At 41.5% G+C, this 25,090-nt stretch overlaps 1 protein-coding gene across 6 annotated transcripts in view; it reads left to right on the top strand.

The window, feature by feature from the left end:
* Positions 1 to 25,090, top strand: part of FAM53A (family with sequence similarity 53 member A) — a 74,074-nt gene that overhangs the window by 35,011 nt on the left and 13,973 nt on the right. For all 6 annotated transcript variants that reach the window (XM_075856860.1, XM_075856868.1, XM_075856869.1 and 3 more), the window contains 2 exons: positions 6,281 to 6,335; positions 7,491 to 8,296. In XM_075856860.1, coding sequence (XP_075712975.1) covers positions 6,281 to 6,335; positions 7,491 to 8,296 — 861 coding nt within the window. The remainder of the gene's footprint in view (positions 1 to 6,280; positions 6,336 to 7,490; positions 8,297 to 25,090) is intronic.

The raw sequence follows: 25,090 nt of genomic DNA, 5'->3' as shown, positions 1-25,090 counted from the left end.
TAACCCTAAAATAACCTAATATTGTAGTGTTATTTTTTGGGAATAGGATTGCAGTATTATGTGGAAACTACATAGGAAAAGTATTTGGATACTGCATATTATGTGGTACTATATATGGTATTATGTGAGCTGTATATGGCATTATTATTTTGTATCCCCCCCCTCCTCTTTAAAACTGGCCCTGTAATATTTTTGGCATTAGGCATTATTATTGATGAAACCCCTTTAAGCCTCCTGTTAGTCATGCCCCCTTAAAGAGGCTCTGTCACCACATTATAAGTGGCCTATCTTGTACATGATGTGATCGGCGCTGTAATGTAGATTACAGCAGTGTTTTTTATTTATAAAAAATATCAATTTTGACGGAGTTATGACCTATTTTAGATTTATGCTAATGAGTTTCTCAATGGACCACTGGGCGTGTTTTACTACATGGCCAAGTGGGCGTTGTACAGAGGAGTGTATGACGCTGACCAATCAGTGACCAATCAGCGTCATACACTTCTCCCCATTCATTTATACTGCACATAGTGATCTTGCTAGATGAGTGAGTGACAACACATCATGATCGTTGATCGTTTTTCTAAATAAAAAAAGCACTGCTGTAATCTACATTACAACGCCGACCACATCATGTAGAAGATTGGCCACTTATAATGTGGGGACAGAGACGCTTTAAAGCTGAGCACTTTGGTAATGAACTGGTTAACAGCGCTCACTGATGTGACCTTGTCCTTCGGGAGTCTGCAGGATGGTGATATGATGGGTGCGGTGGAGACTCGATGAATATATAGGGAGGAACTTCTTGTATGTTCTGCATTGTCCTACTGTCAAAACCCTTTGCCTCCAGCTATATCATGTTTGCGGTGAAACTCTAGCTATAGTCTAGCTCCAGCTGTAGAACTACAACCCCTAGCATGTCATGTCCGCAGTGAGTTGCAGACAACTTATTTACGTATCTTGCATGCACATACAAGTTGCAGATATTTTTGCTTCTGTGTTTGTGGTTTTGCACCCTCAAAATGCGAAATTAGGAGACACTAAAAGGGGTTTTACACAGGATGATTATCTTCTGCTGATCGTATCGTTTTAAAAAAGTTAAATATTATGGTTGTCGGTAGCACATCTCTCCGAGTGAACCGTGAGACGCGCTTCCGACATGGTAATGTAGGGGGACGAATGATCGGAGAAACGGCCGCTCGCCCCCATCCATAGCTCCCTAGGCATGTCTCGTTGATCGGCGCTCGCTGCACCGGCTGCTTATCAGCCGGTGTAAATGGGCCTTTACACACTAGGCTATTAGATTTATCTATAGAGATTCTGCTCTCGCATGATTACTGAAGATCCTGAGGTCGAGGCATAGCCAGAAGTTTCCAGGTGCCATGACTGGCTGCTCATCTGACTGGCATTCCCTGGGTTGGATGATATACATTGTATGGTATCTATACCCCTGGAGAAGTGTATGTTGGCAAGGTGCCGCAGATGAGTCAAGCAAATGTCAAAAGTTTATCGTTTGGTTAGAATAACTGGAGGCCATCTTCTGCTAAAAGTTGACCGGGAGGATCTTTAATATGGAAGGAACAGGTCCAACTACCTGAGACCCCTGGCAAACAGCTGACGTCAATATGCCTTAACAGGGTATATAGATGGGGGTTAGCCATAAAAATGTGTTTTGCAAAAAATTCTGCTCAAAGGACTGGAGATCCATGGTGGTCACCTCGGATTGTGGGGTCTGTTGCTAGGCATCAGCCCAAGCTCCCTGAGGTGCTGTCTTTCAAGAGTGGCACTTACATTGATATATATTTTGGAGTCTTAAGGACTCCCTGAAATAATTAAATGAGAATTTTTTTTAATTTTACAATTTAAGAGCACCAGGTCTGAAGTATACAGTCCATAGAAGAGGTTATAAAATGTGCTGCTAATGTCTCTCACGCATGTAGGTGACCGTTACTGGAGCTTCTCAGAACTGCAGATATGTGAGATAAAGTAATGATCCTGGGGGCAGAGATATATATATATATATACCAGTAGAAAAAACGGCAGCACTCTAATTCAGTATATAGGTTCCAGTAATGAAGGGTGCCAGCTGATAGTCCCGATCCAAAGACCATACGTATATCCAAAAAGAAAATTCAGCAGCACTCCAATGTTCAAGGTGAAAAAAAGGTGAAGTTTATTGAGCCAACATGGCAATGCAACGTTTCCGTCCCACCTTGGGACCTTGAGAAAGGTCCCAAGGTGGGACGGAAACGTTGCATTTCCATGTTGGCTCAATAAACTTCACCTTTTTTTCACCTTGAACATTGGAGTGCTGCTGAATTTTCTTTTTGAATTTTCTTTTTGGATATATATATATTGTTTTTGTTGTGGACTTCCTGTGAGTTTTTTTCCCAGCCTGGCCGATCTGGTTATAGAGAACAATAGACTGCATTCAAATGCAAGTAAATGTAGATAAGATAACTATGAAAGACTCATAGCAAAGCATCGAAGTGAATTAGAATTCAGCTTTGTGACTTTGTTACTCTCCAGATGTACATTTTTTTTAGTAATATTCAGCTTTTTGTGCACTGTTGGGCAATTTATTTATTTTTTTGTGCAATTTTTTTAAGTTCTCACCATGAAAAAATATGAATTTCCTCTCCGAATTGTGTAACCCACTGGGTGTATACGTTTTTGCAGAAGCAAAGGGAGCTTTCATATCTGTAAACTTTAACACAAATTGTTGCCGTTTTGGCACAGTGCTTGCACACGGCCGCTATCTGGACGGGCAACATAATGATAGTTACATAGTTCGTAAAGTTGAAAAAAGACACACGTCCATCAAGTTATAATAGGATCGTTTTATAGTTCACCACTTATTTATTCTTTGCTTATTTTTACATTTGTGGATACTCTTTATGACAAATTTGTAGCCCCCTTCGAGAACGCTTTGCCCAACACTGTCTAGTGTCCAGCGGGAAGCTATAGTTAACGACCATAAAAATCGGGCAAACTTCCTTTGCTGCCTATTGCACCCAGCAATTCTTGTCATTCGCCTTTGATGATGTCACCTAAAAAATGGTTCTTTAATTTGGACAATCCCTACTTGTAAGAAGGGTCCCTAAACAATAAGCTAGTGTCTTCTTGCTGGGAACCCCAACGATCACCTGTAATCTGTGGAGAAACCTGTCCGTAAGTGTTCAAATTCCCTGCAGTGCCCCCACAGGGGAAATTAAACATTACAAAGTGTCCATTCATATCAATGTGTTTTTGTAATACGGGACAGGTCCTCCTGAGCGGGAGACGCCGTTCATAGACACGATCCACTCTGGCCAAGAAATGAGGATCTTGAACAGAGCACCCCCTCTGTTAACTCAGAATTCCCTAATAAGGTGTACTGAAATGGGTTCGCTAAACTGGATAAACCCTTTAAAGGGGAAATTTCTCCAAAATGGGTTATCCGGCATGTCGTGAAGATATGTTAGAAAATAATTGTCCAGTCCATGAGCTCAGACCAATTAAAAAAAATTATAGCGTGCCCAATGTGTCCATCTCTGAATGATGTATCCGAGATTCACAGTAACTGAAAACTCGGAGAAGACTGAAAACTCAGAGAAGTACCAAACGGCTGTGGGCGTATATAGAGCACCTCAGGCTCTGTGTTCTGGGACTTTATAGTGGTCCGAGATCAGAGGCGCCACCAATGTCACCTTATGACTTGTATCTATGACCAGATTTTTTGGGCTGGACTCATTAAATATATAGTAAAGGAGACATTTCACTGCCCCATACATCCCTCGTGGGTCAGAGCCACGTCTGAACACTCTTGGGATCCTCTCTTGTCTTCAAGTACCGAAAGAGTGTACGTATTTAAGGATGTTTACCTTCCACGGCAAAGAAAATATAACGCCTGTCATTGCGAAGGAAGTGTATGAACAATAGTATCTTTTTTGGCGGAGCAACGAATAAACCAGAAACCCGAAGGCATTTAAGAAAGATTGTTAATAAACTGAATTTGGCTTATGTGTGACTCACTGGGGTTAAGCCCAATAGTTTGGCAAATTGAATTTTTTGGATGTGTAGTTCCACAGCAGTAGTGTTTAAAGGGAATATGTCACTGGGATTAACCACTTTACAGTGCAAAAGCCAAACGCCAAAATAGAGGGCACCATTGTTGTGGCTAAATAGCCTTAAAGTGGGCTGAGGTGCAGCTATATCCAGAGTGCAGAGAGGGGCCCCTGGTTCTTGAGGGTGCCCAAAAGCCCCACTGCCACATAAGAAGACACCAGTATTCTAAACACATGGTAGGTGTGGTGCCTGTTGCAAATTTTGCTATGGTGCCCAGGAGCTTCAGGTTACACCTCTGAACCTATAAACAGGAAAAACGTCTTGACTCGAATGTCCATCCCTTAAATTTGCCTTCTCCGCAATTCGGCAGTGGCAAATGGGGGTCATACGATTTTCCTTCAATGGCATTAATTGTAGGATTGAGTGGCGAGTCACAGGCCTGAGCCCACATACACCGCTTGAGCCCGCTGTTTTAACTAAAGTGTACATCGCATAGACGCCCTTATATTTATTTTCAAATTTAGAGGCCATTTACGCTTTCGCTACCTATTGTTTATTGCTGCAATGCGTCTAAAACAAAAAACGGAAGCAACTTTACAAACAGTCCTAATCAAGTAAACCACCTACCGTTTTGTGTATACAGCTCCTATGCAGACCTGTGTGTTACGTACGTTACATAGTTACAGACTAGAAACAGACCCTCATCCTGCATTTTATTATAGAGTAATACTTGACTGCAGGATCACAGTTGGTATTCTGGAAATATTGAGACACATGTCTGCATAGGAGCTGTGTACACAAAACAGTATAACATTTGTAATCATCACTATCGGCACCGTTACTTTATTTTTTTTTATCTTCGGTGCATTGGAACAATAACAAAGTTGTAAAAGTGCACAGAGCCCGTAACGTGACTCTAGAGATGCTGCTAGTTCTGCCTATAAGAACTCAAACTGTTCATACTTATTCGGGTATGTTCACACAGGCTATATTCGGCCGTTCCTCTGGCCGCAAACGCCCCGAAAAACGGCTAAAAAATCGGAAGCAGAACGCCTACAAACATCTGCCCATTGATTTCATTGGGAAATATGGCGTTCTGTTCTGACTGGGCGTTTTTTAATGCCTCATTTTCAAAGAACGGCGCGTATGAAGAAGTGCATGTCACTTCTTGAGGCATTTTTGGCGCTGTTTTTCACTGACTCCGCTCCAAAAACGTGTGAACATACCCTTATTTGTGTTATTATTCAATATACTAAATTCATTTCCCAATCCAATATACTTTACAGTCCATTCTATTTTGAGGAGGTTCTCCACCAAAATGTTTTTAGAAAAATCTGATTAATAACGCAGACTGAGATGGGAAATAAAATGGTGTGACTGTTTTTGTTTTTCACACAGTACAGTGCCGATCCAGCTTTGATCTAAACATCTGAGTCAAGAGTTTGTGAGACAGTTTGACCTTATAAACCAGTTCGTCTCGCATTGAGCTGGCCAAACCATAGAGATTTTCCACGGCCGAAAAGACCAATTTAGACCCTTCGACCATTTTCTGCCATCTATTGGCGTCTCTTCATAAGACGAACAAGCGAGACTGAAAACCTATATCGGTTTAATGTTGGATTTTTTGGGTCATTGTCGGGTCCAGTCTTGTAAAGTTCTTCATGCCAACCACAGATCTGTATCCCTTTGATAGAAGCGCAGACAAGGCCTCCGATCGAGGCAGAGATCAATCGGCAAAAGGTCATTTTAACTCATGGAGTTGTCTTCTAGAACGACAACCTTCACAGACCAACCAAAAGCGGCCGTTTGAAATCCCTAATGTATGGCTATCTTTTCATAGGCCTTCAGCTCGTGCCCCTGAACTGCTTAGTAGCACTCGGCCCACACATTTTCTCTATTCTAGAACTGCTGTATTAATCAGATATTTTTTTTTTTTCTTCAAGAAATACATATATAAATATACGTGCATATATGAACCTCTATATCAGTAATGTTACTTTATAATACGGAACATTTATGCCAATACAAGAATTTGGGATACCCGATGGGGTAGTATTGCACCCCTTTATGGAACCCTTACCAATAAACAGTCCTATACAACTAAATGTTTTTTGTTTTTTTTCTTTTTATCTCTGCTCACATATATTTATGATTTGTGTTATATATATATTTTTTTTCACACCATGTGCTTGTTTTATGGTGTTGAAATTTCTTTCCCTCTGGTTAATTTCAGCGCTCATCTGAGAAGCTGAACAATGAAGGCAGCTTGTTCCCTTACGAAATCAATGGTAAGTTTTCTTTAAAGAAACATAAGCAGATTTTTTTAATTCCAAGAGAAGCAAGGTGTCTTAAACCAGGAAAAAATAAATAAAAAAAAGATCCTTTTCTGTTGCAAATCAGATGAAGGGGAAAAAGAAGGCTTGAAAATGTGGCTTGAGCGCCCGCTGGCTTAAGCCGGACTTAGGACAATGCTCCGAAATCAATGGCTGATGGTAATTGTAAAGGGCTTTGCATATTAAATCCTGGCTCCATTGGCTGGAAGAGACGGACGACATATTTCGTCCCGTCCCTGTGATTTTTATATGGAACAGATGATAAGTGACAGCAGAGGCTCTCAGACACAAAGCCAGATCAATTCCAAACGGTCAGACGCTACTCGGAATGAGAAAATCATTATTGCGCTACTTCCCTTTTAAGTGTTTCTGTCCCTGTTTCTTTTATGTTTGAGGAAGTTTTTAGTGTTTAGTTTTTTTAGTCATGCTAATAACGGCCACAAATCTAAACTACACAAGTGAACAAATACTTCTGCGATACGTAGATTTAAGGCAAAATGAGCATTGACGCTACGCATAAGAAAGGCAACTAAAATAGTCACGTTGGCTCCTGGATGCATCTAGTTGTCCACTCCTGGTCTACCTCAACAAATATCAACCCATTGAGGGTTAATACACAACTGAATTACACGGTCTTCAGTCATTTTTTACATAAATTGTTATAAAACTTCAAAATAATCCAGCAAAGTCTAGTAAAAGTTGCAGGAAGGTATGAACAAGCCGACAACTTGGTCATCCGAGATTCAACTTTATGCCGATTTCTTAGCGGGGAATTGCTTACTCTTCCTAAATGAGGATTGTTCAAGCCAAAAATAATAGTTGCACGGGGGAAATGTTCTATTCTTTTGAGAATTTCCATTTTTAAAGTCTCTCGTTCTATTTGAGTAGGACTGTGCAGAGTTTTATCCGTCAGCTCGGCAGTTTCCGATCTCTAAAAATAAACCTGACTCTACTGATATGACTGTGCCGTCACCTGTGAGTTCCACCCAGGACTTCATTTTACTTAACACTTGACTAATTTCATTATAAGATTTCTGTTCTAATCTTCTTTTCTCTCTTTTTTTTCTCCCCCATCCCCCTCCCCCTTGTCCCTTTTTTTTTTTCTAACAGAGCACAGTGGCTGGAAAGTGATTGACAGGGCTTGTCCAGTCCGGGCAGAGCTGAACAAGAATACGTTTTTCTCTTTCCCTATGTGTCCCTTCAGCACTGGGACTCCCGGTAGTTTTAATCTTCAGTGGCAGAACGAATCCTCGAATCAGGCATTGGTATCGGGTTGGATAAGCAAACTTAACCTCAATGACAGCTTTGGCCAGCCACTGGCTCCCCCTACAAAAAGACACTGCAGGTCATTGTCTGAGCCAGATGAACTGTCTCGCTGTCGGTCACCCTGGAAACCCGGCAATTCTAAAGTATGGACTCCCGTGTCAAAGAGACGATGCAACAGCGGTGGCAGTGCCACTTTACAGCGCTGTAATAGTCATGGCAGCGCCACCTTGCAGAGAAGCACAAGCATCAGCCTGCCCCAGAATGCCCCGTCTCTAAACAACAATATATTCACAGTCCCCATCTGTAACACATCTCCTGTTCCAAGGCCCTCTTCTGCCAGCAGCGGCTTTGTGGACAGTAGCGAAGGAAGCACAAATTCAAGTGTACGCTGGAACTCTGGGGGTTCTTGCGACTTCAACCCAAGGAGGCGTCTTTCTCTTTCTCAGGAGCACATCACAGAACCTGGAGATATATTGCCTTCCGCAAACAGCACTCCAACCTCCACCCCCGAGCTGAGAAGGCGCCAAGGATTGCTGAGGTGCCGTTCCCAGCCGTGTGCGTTAAACGAGAGGAAAACACGACTAAAACGGAGGCGTGACGAAGATGTTCGGTGGAATCGTCCCTCTATAGATTTCTTAAAGATGACACGGGTAAGTGCTACTCCCGAGACTGAGTTTGCCATTGGGTACAAATCATGCATGGCAGCTTTCATGTTTTCTATTGCAAATAGGACATGTATAGAATATAGGACACCGCCAATATAAACGGACTATGTCCGTGGGAAATAATTCGGTCTAAAATGGTATTTTCCAGGTATCTTAGTCCATTTAGTGAGATACGGCACCATCCATTTTTTATCGGAACCATTGAGTTTGTATCTACGTCCTGTAGGGATGTCAAGATACCAGAATTTGGACTTCGATACCGATACTTCGTTTAGTATTGCGATTTCGATACCAATTTCGATACTTTGCCAACAGTAATAAAAAAAATAAAAAATCTTCCGTTTTCTGATGTGAGGTGCGACGTGTGATGAATTTTGAACGCGCCTCACATTAATAGTAATTAATCCCATCATGTTTCTCAGTCATAATGGGTTAATGTGTGAGGTACATGATGGGGTTAATTACTATTAATGTGAGGAACATGGAGGGTAAATTCATCGCACCTCGCGCCTCACATTAATAAGTGAATGAAAGCCGTGTTTATTTCATTTTTTTACAGCGTACACATCATAAAAAATGCAAAAAAATTGTTGTGCGCGCCATTACTGAATGTGTGTATTTTATGTATTGAGACTTCTTTTAATGTTTATTGTAAAAAAGGTGAAGGTGTATTTTTTTTAAATTTAATAATACTTTGTTTTTACTTTTATTTTTAAACTTTAATGTACTGACATATAGCAGATATGTGCCAGTACATTAGCCTGTGGACGGATAGCACACAGGCTGTTGTTAGGACATACCTCAGTATGCCCTAACAAAAAGAAATATGGTAAGACAGCCCTGGGGTCCGTCAATAGACCCTGGGCTGTCTGCCCATATATGGTATGGCCCTCGATCGCGTCACAGGAATTACCTGTGACGCGATCCAGGGGCATCCCCCCTTCTCATTTTCTCCTGAATGCTGCAGTCAGCTGTGATCGCAGCATTCAGGGGAATAACGGCGGAGATGAGAGGTTTCTCTGATCTCCGCCGTTATAGAGCGGGGCTGTGGCTGTGTAATACAGCCATTGCCCCACTCCTGACAGGAAGTGCGCGCGCTGTCAGCATGAGGTGATGCGGCCGGCGCTGCACTAATGAGCGGCAGTTCATGCACTGAGGACAGAACATGGGGGTGTTTTGTAGCGCGCCCGCCATGTTCTGTCTTCAGTGCCGCCGCTCATTAGTGCAGCGCTGGCCGCATCGCATCATCCTGACCCCGCGCACATGTCATGACTCAGGAGCGGGGCTGTGGCTGAATTATACAGCAGCAGCCCCGCTCCCATACATTCATGTATTACTATACTGAGCTGTGCGGCTGCGCAGCTCAGTATCGAAAATATAGGAAATAGCGATATCGAACCGTTTAGGGATGCACAGTATCGAAGTTTCGATGCACCGTGCATCCCTAACGTCCTGCCCTGGAAATGACGAGCGGTGGGATACTGTTTCTTCCGACCTGGTGGGAAGATATGTCTGCATTGTTATGGAACTTTCTTTTCTTTACCATTTTATCTCCGTTTTAGGAGGAGCTTTTATAGGATGGGAAGTTTTGCCATTCATAACACTTATTTCAGGAAATGAGAGCAAGCGAAGGACGGATACACAAGTCAGCTCTATCTTGGAGCTCTCTTAAACCAAAGAATGTTGTTATTTCACTAGAAGTGTTGACCTCTTAAATGTAAAGGTCCACGCTTAAAGAGAGTTTAACTATATTAAAGGAATTCCCTAATATTATTGTAGTCCTATAGGGTATACTTGCCAATTGTCCCATTATTTTGCAGGAGACTTCCGCAAACAGGAATGCAAATTGGCGGAGCTAATGAAAATTTGCTACAAAATTTGCTGTCTTTAGGGGCATTCGTGGGCAGAACCGAGCAGGGTTTAAAATTTCCTGATTTTTGAGATTTAAAAATTGGGAAGAATGCTGTAGGGACAGAGGTGACATGAGCTTTGGAGAAGTTCTAAGGGTGTTTGTCCTCTTTATAGCCTCTATAGTCTACTAACGGACTATAGCTATGGAAGCCATGGAGAACTTCCTCTGTAGGAGATTTGGTTGTGGTCAGAAAAGCTCCCAACGTATATGTTAAATGTAGACTGTGACGGATGCCTAACAGTGATATTCCTCACCCATAGGCTATTATAGAATCCATTTAACGTATACGTCATGAGCTTTTCATGGCGCATACGTTACATGGATGCTATAATAGCCTATGGGTAATGGATGCCACTATTACACATCCATCACAGGTATCGACTCGTAGGCTGTTATGGCATCCATTTAACGTATACACCATGAAAAGCTCATAACCTATAGGTTACACGGATAACTGTGACGTAGGCCATACAGTGGCATGCGTCACCCATAGCCTCCCATGTTAAAAATAGTATAGATTTTTTTGAGATGTTCTACTTCGCAAAAGGTAATCCAACCTATAACAACCCAAAGGAAGCCAAAAGGACGCTCTCTTGACTTCGTCCGCATTTGGATCCTTATGGACACATTTAGCATGAATGTCGGGAGCTTTCCATTCGTACAAGCTAAATGTAGGGCAAAAATGTGATGTGAACGGGGCCTGAGGTGTTGACGTGACTCCATGAATTATGAGGTTGGTCGTTTGGTAGGGAGAGGTCCGCAGGTATGACGGTCTGGTCCTCATTTTGTAATGATGGAATCATGGGGTTTGGTGGACTCATTTAACATCTACTTGATATTAACAGGAAGGTGTCGCGGGTTGAACCAATACATTTGAGAATATAGTTGAATAATAGGCTTGGGTTAAATCATTAGCTCTCTTATATTTTTGGACTACGTTCCCAGGGAGACTGGCTGATTATGTTTTTGTGTGGGTAACAAGCGGCTCCTTTAATCCGAGCAGTGATTTTGTTTGGAGAATGATGGTAGCAATTTACGGTTTGTGAACCTTGGTGTTCACTGATCTGCTGGAAACCTGTTCTAAACGTCAACAGTTGTGGGTATAAGTGGAAACTTCTGTCATGATCTCATACGTTGTCCTCACAAGACAGAGAATAAATCCATTTCTCCGCCGCTCGCATACACGTTCAGTGAGTTACGTGCTGAATATAGCGTTTTAATAGGAAAGTCCCTTCCTCATACAGTACAGCAGCGTGCCAGAGACTCGCGTGGCTCACCCACAAGACTCCATGCTTTATCCGAGCCGATGTGGCAGAAGATTCTGAGTTCCTCAGCTCTGAACTCGTCCAAACTTGACTTTTATTAATGCAGGTTGTACTTTATGTAACCGGTTTCCTTCGCTTGTTTACCACATAGAACAAGGGGAAATTTATTAGAACTAGGTTTTCAGACGACTGTGTTAAAGGGGTTTTCCCTGTCCTAAGAGATTGGTGGCCCCACCTCTGGATAGGCCATTAATATCTAATTGGTCAGGGTCCAACTACCGGCACCCCGCTGATTAGCTCTGTTGAAGGGATCGCAGCGCTTGTACGAGTAGCGAGTGAATGGGAGAAGGCCATAATACTGGCCTCTTCAAACAGCTGATTGGCGGGGTGCCGGGAGTCGGACCCAGCCGATCAGACATTGATGGTCTATCCTGAGGATAGGTCATCAATATCTTACGACTGGAAAACCCCTTTAATCTTCAGAGCGCTGGAGTAAGATGTAGTCCAAATAAACCATAACGCAGTTCAAACATTAATAAATTAGGCGCATCTCTGGCCGTCTGGGTGTCAGTACGTGAAATCTACTCCAGCTTGAAGCTGGATTTGCGCTATAGTTTACACCACTTTCTGGCGTAAATCATAGTATATTGGTCGGGCCACGGAAGAGAACGCTAACCCCTTTTTATTAAAGTGGCGTAAACGGCACAAATTCTGCAAGTCCGCTTTTTTTCCCCCACATTGCGGCTTTTGAGATATTTGCGACTTCTCAAAAAATTAATAAATTCCCCCATTGTGTTTTTGCACACGGGGGAATTTATCAAGTAATTTGTGCCAGTTTTGTACCGTAAAGAGGTCGCAAATTGTAACATATGCCGTATTTGCACTACAATATGCAACTTTTCACGCCAGTGGTGAGAAGTGGGTGGGGTCAACCAAGAGGGGCGTGGTTAACAACGTTCTGATAAATGTATAATTACTTAAGACAAAATAAGGCACAAAAATTTATGCAAATCGACGTCTGCTCATAGACTTAGTTTTTTGTCTTTAGCACAATCCAAGATGTGCCTTTCAATAAATTTGGCGCATTTTACTCCAATGAACTTCAGTTAAGTCGTAAAAATTCTCCCCCATAGACGCAATACTTAAATTAGAGAATAATTTTGATTAAAAGTTGAAACCGTGCTGCATGTAGTCAAATGGTGGTCACCGTGACCGAAAGAAGGTAAAATACCAACAACTGCAGCAAAAACTACTCGGGACGGCACGCCAAAAAGAGAAATAAACATAGATCATGCTAAGCCATGTTGTTCAGAAGATCAGGTGGTCCGCCATGATATTTGGATTTTACTTGCTCTTCTGGTCTTTCGGGACCCAAAATAAATCTTCGTATTCTGAAGTGGCAATCTGCTATATAGCGGATAAAACTTCCTGTGATCATTGATGGCCATGTCCTCAAATCGTGGTCACCCAGATAGAAAATCATGTTCTTGCTAGACAACTGCCAACTTTTTAAGAAACGAATGTGAATTTTTTTTCAAAAATATAGGGTGTTTGATGCCACTGTGGGCTTGGATAAGACTGCAAATGTATAAAATGGGGCACATAGCTCAGGGAGTACTAGCTTGTGCGGAGTTGGGGCATGTTCACATGGCTTAGCAAAAAACGTCTGAAAAAACTGAGCTGTTTTCAAGGGAAATCAACTCCTGATTTTCAGCCGTTTTTTTTATTCGAACTCGCATTTTTGGTGGCGTTTTTAAGGTCATTTTTGGACCTGTTTTTCTATAGAGTCAATGAAAAACAGCTCAAGAACTGACATGCACTTCTTTTTCGTGGGCGTTTTTTATCGCGCCCATTTTTCAAAACTGACGCGTAAAAATGCCTTGTCGGAACAGAATGCTGTTTTTCCCATTGAAATCAATGGGCAGATGTTTGGAGGCGTTCTGCTTCCGATTTTTCTGCTGTTTTTCCTCCTGAAAATAAGCAGTGTGCACATACCCTCAACGTGCTGTCCCTACCTCTTGTATCTATCTGTAGTCTGACAGGGCATCATGCGAGTCCCCTTGTCCGTTCTGGGACAGTGAGTGATATGCTGGCGTTAGTCCTCGCTGATCAGCTTTCCCATGACTGCTCCAGCATCTAAAAATAAGTCACCAAGTCTCAGAGATGAATCAAGTTGTAGATTTCCAGGGAAACATACGGCCAATTTTTGTTTTAACCAAATGTAATAAATCCTATATAGATAAACCAATTGGAGCATAAAACAAAGTCAAATAACCTCAGTAATGTTAATAGAGAGAACACATTTCTAGACTAATTATGACGTTAATAAGAGGAATCCATGGCAGTCAAGTAAACTAGATCAGACAACTGTTTTTGTATGCCCTATCAGGACATTTGGGGTACTAGGGAAAGTGAGAGGGTGTCTACCAATCAGGTCTTCCCGTAGATTTTAGCATTCTGTTTCCATTCTTTTATCACCGGGAGGGTCTCAGCAGTGGCCCCCCCCCCCCCCAGTGCCCGGTGATAATTTTATGTCTGGGAACATATTAAATTACTGAAAAAAATCCTTTCAAATAGAATAAATTACTCAAAAAATTACAAAAAAATTGTTTTACAGTTGTCTCAGGTACTTGAAGTATTTCTAGATAATCTGGTTTCCAGATAATCTGATATCTCAGATTAGAAGTAGACAGTCAGGATTATCATTTCTCGAAGTAATTTTTTTATACCGTCCAATAATCCAAAATATTTGATAATCTAAAAACTGAGTTATATTGATGCAAAATTTTTTAATTTAGATTTTATTTTTTTAAATGTCATTCATTTAAAGGCGTTCTCGGCTTTGAACAATCCCTACTTGTTAGAAGGGTCCCTTAACTATAAGATGATCACAAAGTGTCCTGCTGCTCAGACCCTCAGCGATCAGATGTGGGGAACCCTAGCAGTGAGTATTCAGTTTACCTGCAGCGCCACCACAGGGTAAATGAAGCATCACACAGTTGCCCATTCATATCAATGTGTTGTCTGTGTAATGCAGGGCAGGTCCTCCGCATCAAGAGACATATTTTTGTAACACTTCTCGACTCTGGCCAAGAGACGAGGATCCTAAACAGAGAACCCCCCCCCCCCCTCTATTAACTCAGAATTCCAATAGGGTGTATGAACAACCCCTTTAATTACAATAGGTTCATTCATTAACTGTGTTGTATATATAACCATGTGTTGGAATTTTTGGGAACCAGATGAAGGTGGGGGAAGGTAATAGTTGCTGTTAAGCTCTTCACTGATTTGCTTACTTGACAAGAGTAAAATTATACTTTGTGTAGGAAAATGTGCGGGTTTTTGCAGTTGGTACTTGCCACCTGTATCTCCAGCGAAATGTCAGCCAAGCTGCGGATCAAGTTTCATCCCGAAACGGACAAACGCGACCCTGTGAATGAAAGACCTTCATACTTTCCAGCTAATAGTTAAGCTAAAGACTTCAGCAAATTTTTTTGGACAGCTGTTTGACCTCGCCGGAAAATATGGGGTCTCTGCGGGATTTGTCCCATTATCCAACAGTTCTGGCAGAATCTCGAAAGCTTGAGAAGCTTCACCCTGCAAAAAAAAATAAAAAAATTTTTTTTTTTCCTTTTTTGTTAAAATTGGCTCCTTTAGCTTGGTAGCTCATGCATAAATTTTCTTTCAGACTGCGACGGTTCATGTTTCGTCGCTCTGATGTTCACAACTGCTTTGCAGAATTTGAGAACTTGTTATCTCTCTACATGGGAAAAGTAAATGTCCTGTATTCTTCTTTTCATTTTCCTAGCACATTTTTTCTAAAATTTCTGTTCCAGGTTTTAATGATCACAAGCGAGTAGCTTCATGGCAAATTTAAAGAGCAATTCTCGTCACAGTTGATTTTGTAAACGATCGCTCAGAAAACTTTGTTTTAAGGTGAAGACATTTTACCAAAAAATCTTTTTGTTAAATACCTATCAGGGCTCCAGATGATGAGTCGACCAAAAAACATAATTTTAGGCCTAAATTTTTTAACTTAGGAGCCAAAGGCCCTCAAGTCATTTTATTTTCTAGGTTTGAGCCCTGCTTTTTGGTATGTTAGTCCTGCCATGAAATCTCTATATAGGTTCTTGGCCTGTGTTTCATTGACATGTCAGTCATTAAGCTGCCCCTATATTTAAATAGAAATGTCTAGCTAAAGACGATCCACTTTTCTAATTAGAGCCGCCGTTGTGATCGACTGATCGCTGGGAATCCATGCAGCTACTCGCACACAAGTAAACGGCCGACTTTGCCAAGAGAAGATTTACAAATTTGATGAAAGGGAAATGTTGTGTTACATTCAGCCTTTCAAATGTTTTTTAGCAGCTCTCTACTCTGGCTCATAGTGGGGGTTCCCAAGCGGGGTCCCCACTGTGATGCCCTAATTTGCCCTTTTTAGGTGACAAGTGTGTCCAACCCAAGTACTATATAGTATAGTAAAATATCTTTGTCCCTGTGTTGGATATATATAGACCGCTACACACCAATAAATCTCCTCTCATAAAGAGAATAGTATGGAAAGTGAAAACTCTGCTACCCTTAGTAAATAGTTATCTATAAAAAAACTTTTTGATATAAACTCAAGTATTCTGTATGATATCTTGTTTTACTACTTTTGATCCATTTTTAATGCTTAACATTTGCCAATTTGTTAACATTTCCATGCAGCCAATCTACATTGTACCGTTCCTCTGTTACTCTTCCTGGAACTGTATGGGAGTAAAAAAAAAAATTGACAGTCAGCACTGATTTGAACATGTCAGAGTGTTCATGTGCACGTCCCATTGATAATGGGATGGGTAGCCCCAAGTTGTCAATATATTCATAAATTTCCAGGAGGAACTGCACAACGCAGGGCACATATTTGACTTTCATTCTTTTGTGGGTGGCTCTTTATCTCTGCACAGAGCCTGCTGAGAGCACTCTGTGTCCGGTTTTGTGTTTACCCTGTATGGTAATATATCCGTATGAATGAATATATATTATCTGCTATTGCACGCCTTCTGGTTTCTCTTAATACCCAGAGATCAATCACTGAAATCGTTTAGAAATGAAATGTTGTTTCCTGCCTAACACTACTCTTCTGCAATATAAAACCTATAGAGCAGGGATCTAGATAAAGTACTTCTGTTTTCAGCAGCTGGTGACTCATTTCCATACTGGGTGACCGAAGTTGACTTTCAAGATGATAACGTCGTTGCGGTCACGTACATATGGCAGCAACTTGTTATAGGTACAATTGGGTTATAATGCAAGTATGACAGGACTATCAGCTGTGTTCAGCGGCAGATGCATTGCGCTGAAACTTTTCTATATTGCTAAATAAATCCCGAGAGACGGGCAGCAAATTAATACAAGGTCATTTTCCACTCTGTAGAAATTTTACTTTGAGACACATCCCTTTAAATTAAGGCGTGGCCTAATTAGAAAAAAAATTGTGGCTGCAACTGCTACCACCAAGCAGAACCCCATAATTTATATGCTGGTACTCATACCAAAGTGGCTCCTCTGCTTTCAGTAAGTCGTCTCGGCCAATTAGAAACGTCGTCTGGCTCACTTGAACTTCTTAGACTTATTAGAAGCACCTTCTATTACTTGAGTCTAAGGGGCGGAGAAACTATTATATGTGAGCCATCTGGGTGGGGTTCACAAAGTGGGAGGAGCTGCATTAATATAATGGCCGTGTTTCAATTCGTCCTTCCCAATCTGCACTATAGGTTTTGCATGGGTGACCATGTCACAGAGCATTAAAGTATCTCTAAATCGCCAAGACGCCAGCAAACATCGCCTCATGTCTCCGCTTCCGGCATAAGTACACTCCTCTGAATTTTTTTTAATGGAGATTAGCTTTAACTTTGGGCCAAGTTTAGGTGATAACCGCCGGCTGGTACAACGGTCTTCTGGCAGCTGTCTCATTTGTGTCTGCGGCTCTCTTTTCCAGCTCTAGTTATGTAAGTGTAGTTGCCGCCGTCTCAGACCTTTGGTTTTCACTTGAAGTTCACGAGCAGGTGATATAAGGTGCTCAGGGTTCTTTGACAATATTTCATAACTGATCAAACAAAGTTCAGTAGATGTGACATGGTATAGTCCTAATCAGGATCACACACTTTACTTGTCCCTCTGTTGTATCTCAGTCGAGTTCCTGATCGGTTATGGTTTTTTTTGTTGTTTTTTAACAATAGATGAAACATTCCTGTTGAAAATATGTAGTATAGCCTAAGGATGACTTCCAAGTAGTCTTTGAGAGTGACCTTAGAATACTTCATTTAAGTTTGTTATGGGTGTTATCAACTCAACTATTTTTAGGCCCAGGCTAAAATTCATCTTCCACCTGCTCCAGTCAGCACCAATGAAGGCCGGGTGCTTTGTAGTGTCTGGCAGCCTCGTTTAAGTAATTTTTGGGGATCTCCCTTCCACTGATCATGTCTTGACTTGACTATATGTATAATATGTTACACAATTTTTGTTCTGCTTCCACAAATTTGTGACCATCAAAATTGCTCCCTTAGCTTGCCCCGGACTAATCTAGAGACATTTGTAGCCTCCTGGCAGATTGAGAAGGAAACCTTTTAATTACCATGACATTTCTTCAGTATTTCTGGACCACTCTTGCTACTACCGGTGGGCGCTTGGTAGAGTTTGACTTTCACAATTTGGTAATTAAGTCTTTCATTGGACGCGATGCCACTCTTGCACAATTAGCCACTGTGACTATTGCTTCACGTCGAGCTATAATGTCCTATATATTTAATAACATTTTCTCTCGAGCAGTCAACCCTAGGACTGTGGACTTTTAACTGATGGCATGTCTATAGTACTGATAGTGGAATCCTCGTTATCTTTTATATGATGGTTTACTGTAAATCATGAAATTATTGTAAGAGGCGTTGGACTTTAGATAAAACTAGTGGCTCCTACTGCAAGGCCAGGTACATTTATGCCTCACCTTAACTAGAATATCGATCTGCATATGCCACCCCTCAACTAAGCACCAGACTATAAAATTTTCTTATGAGGCATGTGAATTTTTTGGCCACCCCTTATCTAGTAAAAGCCAAAATATGTTACGTCTGATAATGAGGTTTGGACATTATATTATCTTCCTACGAGGTGTGTAAACTTTATACCTCTATAATGTATGATGGACGTCAAATGAAACTAGGTTCTCATACCACACGGCATTTATATATTGTGTCCCACCCTTCAACTAGAATATACAATAAGTCCAAATTGACCACCCCTTTTAGAGGCCTGACACCCATAATGGGCATTATTATAAAAACATTATAGTATTTCTATAATTTGTGAATGGGATGGCACCCCTTAAATATAGGTCTATATCTGCTGCCCTCCCATATATTTTGGAAATTAAATGAAATTCGAGCCTCGCCATCGTTATGTATTCCAACTCTGAACAACTGTATTGGCTTGAAAAAGCCTCCTCAATATGGGAATTTAACTGCAACGTAACTCTCTTACCGCAATGTGCGCTTCTTTTATGCCACCCTTTAAGGGAATGTGGGTCTAACTCCAAAGGCTTTTTATTTGGCTGTAAACCTACTATGTCTCGGAGACTTCTAACCACTAAACCTTACTTCCTCCTTTTACTGATTTACAAAACACCGGTGCAGAACAAACAGTAAGAGGTTGCTATAGCAGTCACCGTGTGTTTTTGTTATTCTGCAAATGATATAAAATATATAGTTCCTTCTCAGAAAATGAAAAAAACTATTACCCTACTCATCCAGTAACCGAAAGTGAACAATTCCTTTAAGTAGATTGCATCAATTAAAATTGGAAGCAGGTAGTTTCCACTTACAGTAGATCAGTGCTCCGCAACCTTTGGCACTACAGCTTTTGCGAAACAACAATTCCCAGCATGACCGTCTTTGGCTGGAATAATAAGGCAGTAGATGCTTGTAGATTTGTCACGACCGAGCCCTGTGCATCGAGCCTCTACGGTTCCATAGTACCAAGTCTCTGCGCACTGCTGTACCGGCTCTGTCGGGCACCATGTGTATGGAGAAAGCTTCCCTTAGAGAATACATCTGTACATACGGAGCCTGATGGAGCATGACAGAATTTTTTTTTCAGTTGGATTCATTTGGAGTCATGCACCTCTATGGCTGCACTAGAACGGCTTTGTACAGAACCCAGACGTAATACAGCTGCGTCATCAACCATTAGGGTTGTGGCGGCAACCACTGACTATCCATAGATGCCATATCCAAATTTGCACTTTTGTTGTCGTCCATGCTTCTGCTCCTTCCCTTCCTTGGTGGGCTATCAAAACAGAAACTGGAAACCTAGAAGAATCCAAGTTGTTACTCTTTTGGCTCATGGTGGTCCAATATGTTTTAGACAATGGCATTTGTATTATCCATATGAAAGGTTTCCACCACTATAAGAGAAACCGGTGCCAGGCTTCTTTGTGGTGAACCAGGTGTTCTCCACATATCTAACATCGTAGTTTTGGCACGCTGTACAGTGCGAGTAGTCTTCCCATTATGTCTAGTTCGGGATTGGCAATGAAACGACTCCGATTTTGAAAATATTTTTGTGTCTTGAGCTTTAGGGAATTTTTTTGGTAGGGCACCGATGCCACTTAGATCATCCATGGGCAATTATCTTCTCTACATAGTAGTCTTTTGCTTAACCCTATCAGTATTTTAGGCCTTCACTAAATGAATAGGCCACTCACAATTGTCCATATGGTCGCTTTGCTCCAACAAGTGGCCTCTTCATGTTAGTAAGGCCTCATACATTTATAGGTTCAATAGCCGTTGATCCTACAACTATCAGCCATTTTTGAAAACTTTTTTTGAGCTATTTGTTTGGCAGCTGATCTGTTGGATTGGCTTTACTTCTTTTGTAGCATTACCTAATTCTTCTCTGCATGCATCAGCTTAGTGTTTAGATTCCTTGGAGGAAATGCTGCAATGTCCGTGACCCATAACATGTGAGATTTCCTTTTTATGCTTTCACAGAGCAAACGTCTGTGTTTATAGTACAGAGAGAGTCCTTGTAGTGGTATTTTTTTTAATGACGACTACAGTCCAAACACTATCTTTAGGGGGTGAGACGTTAAATTTTTGCATGGAACTAAATCGAGCTACATAAGGTAGCTGTCTGTTCTAGTACAGATCTGCCTTCAACGCTAAAGGAGGATAAGACTGTACATGGCGATGGAGTTATTAATACAAAACTATTCAGTATTGCACACTATTGAATTAAGTGAATATTACTGATAATGTTTTATATATGTGGAGAGAGTCCATTCCCGGTTAAAGCAATACTTAGCTGACATAGTACCCTACCATGATGTAGAACTCCAAAGGGCTTCCTACTAATTTTATAGCCATTTACACTTGCAGTACCACTTCTCACCACGGTCACTGGCAAATACTTTCCATAGACACCAATGAAACAGCGCCTCCTTTTTTAATCTAGTTTTGAACAGACTTCTTCAACTGTTATGTTTGAAACAAGTGGTTCTCAGAGAAATTAACTCCTGAAATTATTGCATTTTAGTCCCATAAAAAAGGATCTAACTTTTTTGAAAGCAAATGGTACACCCCTTTAAGTGTCCCAGTCTGATGGTAAAGGGAAAATCTATTTTCTATACCGGTCTTCATATAGATTCCTCTGGCTCCCGGGCTGCATCCTCAATATCTTTATTTATTGAAATTGTGCAAACTTTTAGATTTACGGAAAATATTTTTTTTTTAGGCGACCGGTGCACGTGGTGCTTTTGACTCGTAGGGTTAAAAGTTGTACGTGAACACACCTGCTCTTTCTTCATTGATGCAGCTGCTGCGTTTTAATCTCCGGCTTCCCCTTTGATCAGTATACACACACACACCTTTCTTCGTTGTAAGTAGAGATCTAGGGCACCAGATTGCATGTTTCCGTAAACGATTTCCTTTCAGGTTATGATTATTGCCCTGTTATTATACGACTTTAAAGTCATAAACTAAGTAACCTCTAAATTTTCCTACATCTGACCCTAAGCAGTTTGAGGTTTCGGTGTATGTATCATGTTATACCTATGTACGCATATACACGTACGTGCCGTGTTGAGGGTGAAGACCACAGGCCTGATTCTAGGTCAGTCCCTTTACTGGTTATGAAGAACTATATGATTTAGTCAAAAAGTCATCATTGGATGACTGAAAATAAAATCTTGGGTTGAGTGTTAAAACAACTACCCCTTCCCATCAGCTACATGCCGGTTTAACAGATGTTCAACTACATTAGACCATTGGGTGAATAAGCTTAAAATTTAACGGCCCCTTTTCTGAGGCCCAAATGTCACTTCTCAGGTCATTACTCAGCAGGGGGCGACTGTAGTAAAAGAATACAAGAGCTGTTCTCTATCTTAAAGAGGCCCATGAATATTTGTTAAGCCAACGTGTCCATACGCATTCCAGATGATGTCGGTGGTTATAGTCGCGCAATGTGTCCATTCATGTTTGATGGGATAAGATTACCGGCCGATGTATGGCCACTCTTCTGTGGGTTGACATTTGCAGAATAATCATTCATGGTCGCACAAATGACTTAAACACATTCAACTCCTTTAGATACTTGGATGATAATTTCCAACACTGCGACCGATTTTTAGAAGATTGCTGTCGGCCATCGGTCGGTTGTCACGATCGTATTCTTGGTCGAAATCGTCTTTGTCCAGGTAGTTTTTTCAAACAGCTGCAAATGTCCTAAAAATAAATAAATCTGTCCTTACCTATTCTTTTCCCCGGCGATCCAGAACTGACGCTCTGCCTTGCCACCTGGTGTTTGTTTACTTGCGGGCAGCCAATCAGATTGCTCAGCGGTAACGTGTTGTATTTCTGGCATCATGTTGCCCATTGCTGAGCATTTATGGAATACAACACATGACCGCTTAGGCCTTTGATTGGCTGCTGTAGTCAGACACTTCCCATATGTAAACAAAGACTGGAAGGACCACAGGAGTGCCAGCCATCGCTGGGGGAAATAGGTAAGTACTGATTTTTTATTTTTTTTTAGGTAATTTGCAGTCAATTGTAAAAGATTTAAAGAACATGGATAACCCCTTTCAGGCATGATGAGAGGTGCATTGAAATGACAAAATGTAATTTTGGTAAAACTTTTTTTTTTTTACATTTTCTTTATTTTTGTTATTCGTTTAACTTCGGAGCGTTTAGTCTATTATTGATGTTCATATCAGAAGTAACCGGAATTGACCCCTATTATAGTGTGGTAATGGGAGGTGTGATAACCCCTAAGGGCTTTCAGTGCACAGGGTAATGTGTGTTTGTAATCCAAACATAACTGTTTATGTTCGCTCTCTCCCAGTGAAATCTCAGAACACGTCCAGAGTATTTTCTGGCGTGCCCTCGCCCCTCCACTCCTCTGACCTCCAAGACATGCAGATCTCCCTTTATACTGGGAACCCGCCATACGCAAACCTCATCTGGCCCTGTAACTGCAGAGCTCATCTCGAGTACACAGACAGGTGTAACATGACTCTTGGCCTTTAAACGTCTCAACCCTGAAAGAGTAGTAGGCCTGGCCTGGCTTTGTCAAGGCAGAGCCAGGTGCAATGTGTAAAATGCCCACGTTTCAGATTGGGGAAGATTGTGCTAGGAAAGCAGAACCGTTCCCCGCTTTGGAAACCTGACAGACTTTGTAAAAATATCTAAAATGTGAGTCAGATGTTTGAGCCAGTTTTCTCTCAGTTCATTATATAATCTTTGATTTATTGCACCATCCCTTTCCTTTACTTTATATACACAGAGCAAAACAGAATAAGTCCTAGGTTAAAACCCAAAATTCCTGGCTCCCGATTGTGGCACCTTCATCCATTTTCAAGCAGTGTTCCCTGTCCAGCTTATGCAACATTTGATTGGTCAACTACAAGTTCTGCCAAAATTAGCAAACCACTGAGGCTAGCATGTTGAATCTACGGATCCCGGTTCAGGGACTACCATGTGGGCAGATGTCTCATCCAATGTTGAACCTTGGTGAGATCCATGTTCATCCATAGACCATCGTGTACTGGAGTGGACTTCATTCTTTCGTTCGTAATAACAAAAAAAATCATCAGTTCACCAGAGGTTTTCTAACATATGTTCATATCTCCCCCTTCATTGTATAACTCAAGACGATCATCAAGTCTCCTGATTCATACCTATCTTACAAATTGCATTGGGTGAACTTCCAGTTTCCCCATGCTACCTCCTAAATAGTGGTTTAGGGAGATGGTTGGTTCCTGGTCACCATTTTCTTGGAGACCCAGCATGTCTACTCATTGAGAATGATGACGATCTTGAAGAGATTGGTATTGCCAGCCTTCAGTTATGTCTGCTGTTACTTAGCTGAGGCTCCAACAGATTGGCAAAAGACTTGATCAAGGAGGATTAAAGACTCCCTATTGAGTAAATACTGAAGGAAACTCCCTTAAAGTTACCTCATGGCATGTCATTGAGATATGTCAGAAGAGAACATTAACCAACGTAAGTGAGCTGTGAACTCCTTTGTTTTTGGAAATGTTGGAGGTTTCAGCTCACAGAACCCAATGAAACTTTTGTTTAAAGGGAATCCCCTCTAAAAATTGGAATTCCAACTCTTGATATGCCATAGGCCTTAATCAGACTATAACATTGGCCGGGGTCTGTACAGAGAACTGTGAAATCCTTTTGTTTTTGGAGTTAGACCTCATGCCCACTTCAGTTTTTTTCGTCAGGGTGCTATCCGTTTTTTTAACTGGTAGCACCCTGACACATTCATTTCAATGGGGCCATGCACACTTCCGTTGTTTTAACGGAACCGTGTGGCCGTTTCCGTCAAAATAGGGCATGTCCTACTCCTGCCCGTTTTCGACGGAACAGTCTCGGCCTTTGCATTGATTTGGTCCATGGAACAACGGACTGCACACGGAAGCCATCCGTGTGCAGTCCGTGATTCACAGAACCGGCCTTTCAACGGCCCACGGAAGTGTGCATGAGGCATTATTAGGGTTTCATCTCAGAGTACACCATAGAGATTGTCAGGTCCGTATTTCAGGGTGTCTTCCTTCCCCCTGTTATTTCACACTGAATAACCACCTCTGTAAATTGAAAGCTGAAGGCATACCTGGAAAGAAGTAAACCAGCCAGAGATGTTGGTACACAGCTTTTCCCAGATCAGCCAGGAAGAGAACTGCCCTTTATTCAGAACAAAGAAAAACAGGAAAAGACACATGCCCCCTCCCTAGGGACGTGGGAGTGCCCAAGCCCCCCACCGGCTTCTCAGATGCAAGTTCTCAGACTCACTCTTCTTGCATTCCAGGGGGCGGTGTCTTCCATAGGTGTGTCCGACATGAACAAAGAACTTATTATATATTATATCAGTATATTACACAAAGAACTGAAATGTATATACATATGTGTGAGGATAATATTTTTCAAACAATATACATGGTAATGATCCCTGACAATTATATTTTGACATATTAAGGTGGAATTCCCCTTTAAGTTGTACGAGAACTTTCTGGAAAGGTACAGGCCTTTATTATCCCTATACTGAGGTGACCCCAGG

Source organism: Rhinoderma darwinii, chromosome 1, assembly GCF_050947455.1.
Source record: "Rhinoderma darwinii isolate aRhiDar2 chromosome 1, aRhiDar2.hap1, whole genome shotgun sequence".
Lineage (NCBI taxonomy): Eukaryota > Metazoa > Chordata > Amphibia > Anura > Rhinodermatidae > Rhinoderma > Rhinoderma darwinii.
The sequence above is the reverse complement of the archived record's forward strand: the minus strand, read 5'-3'. Positions and strand labels throughout refer to the sequence as shown.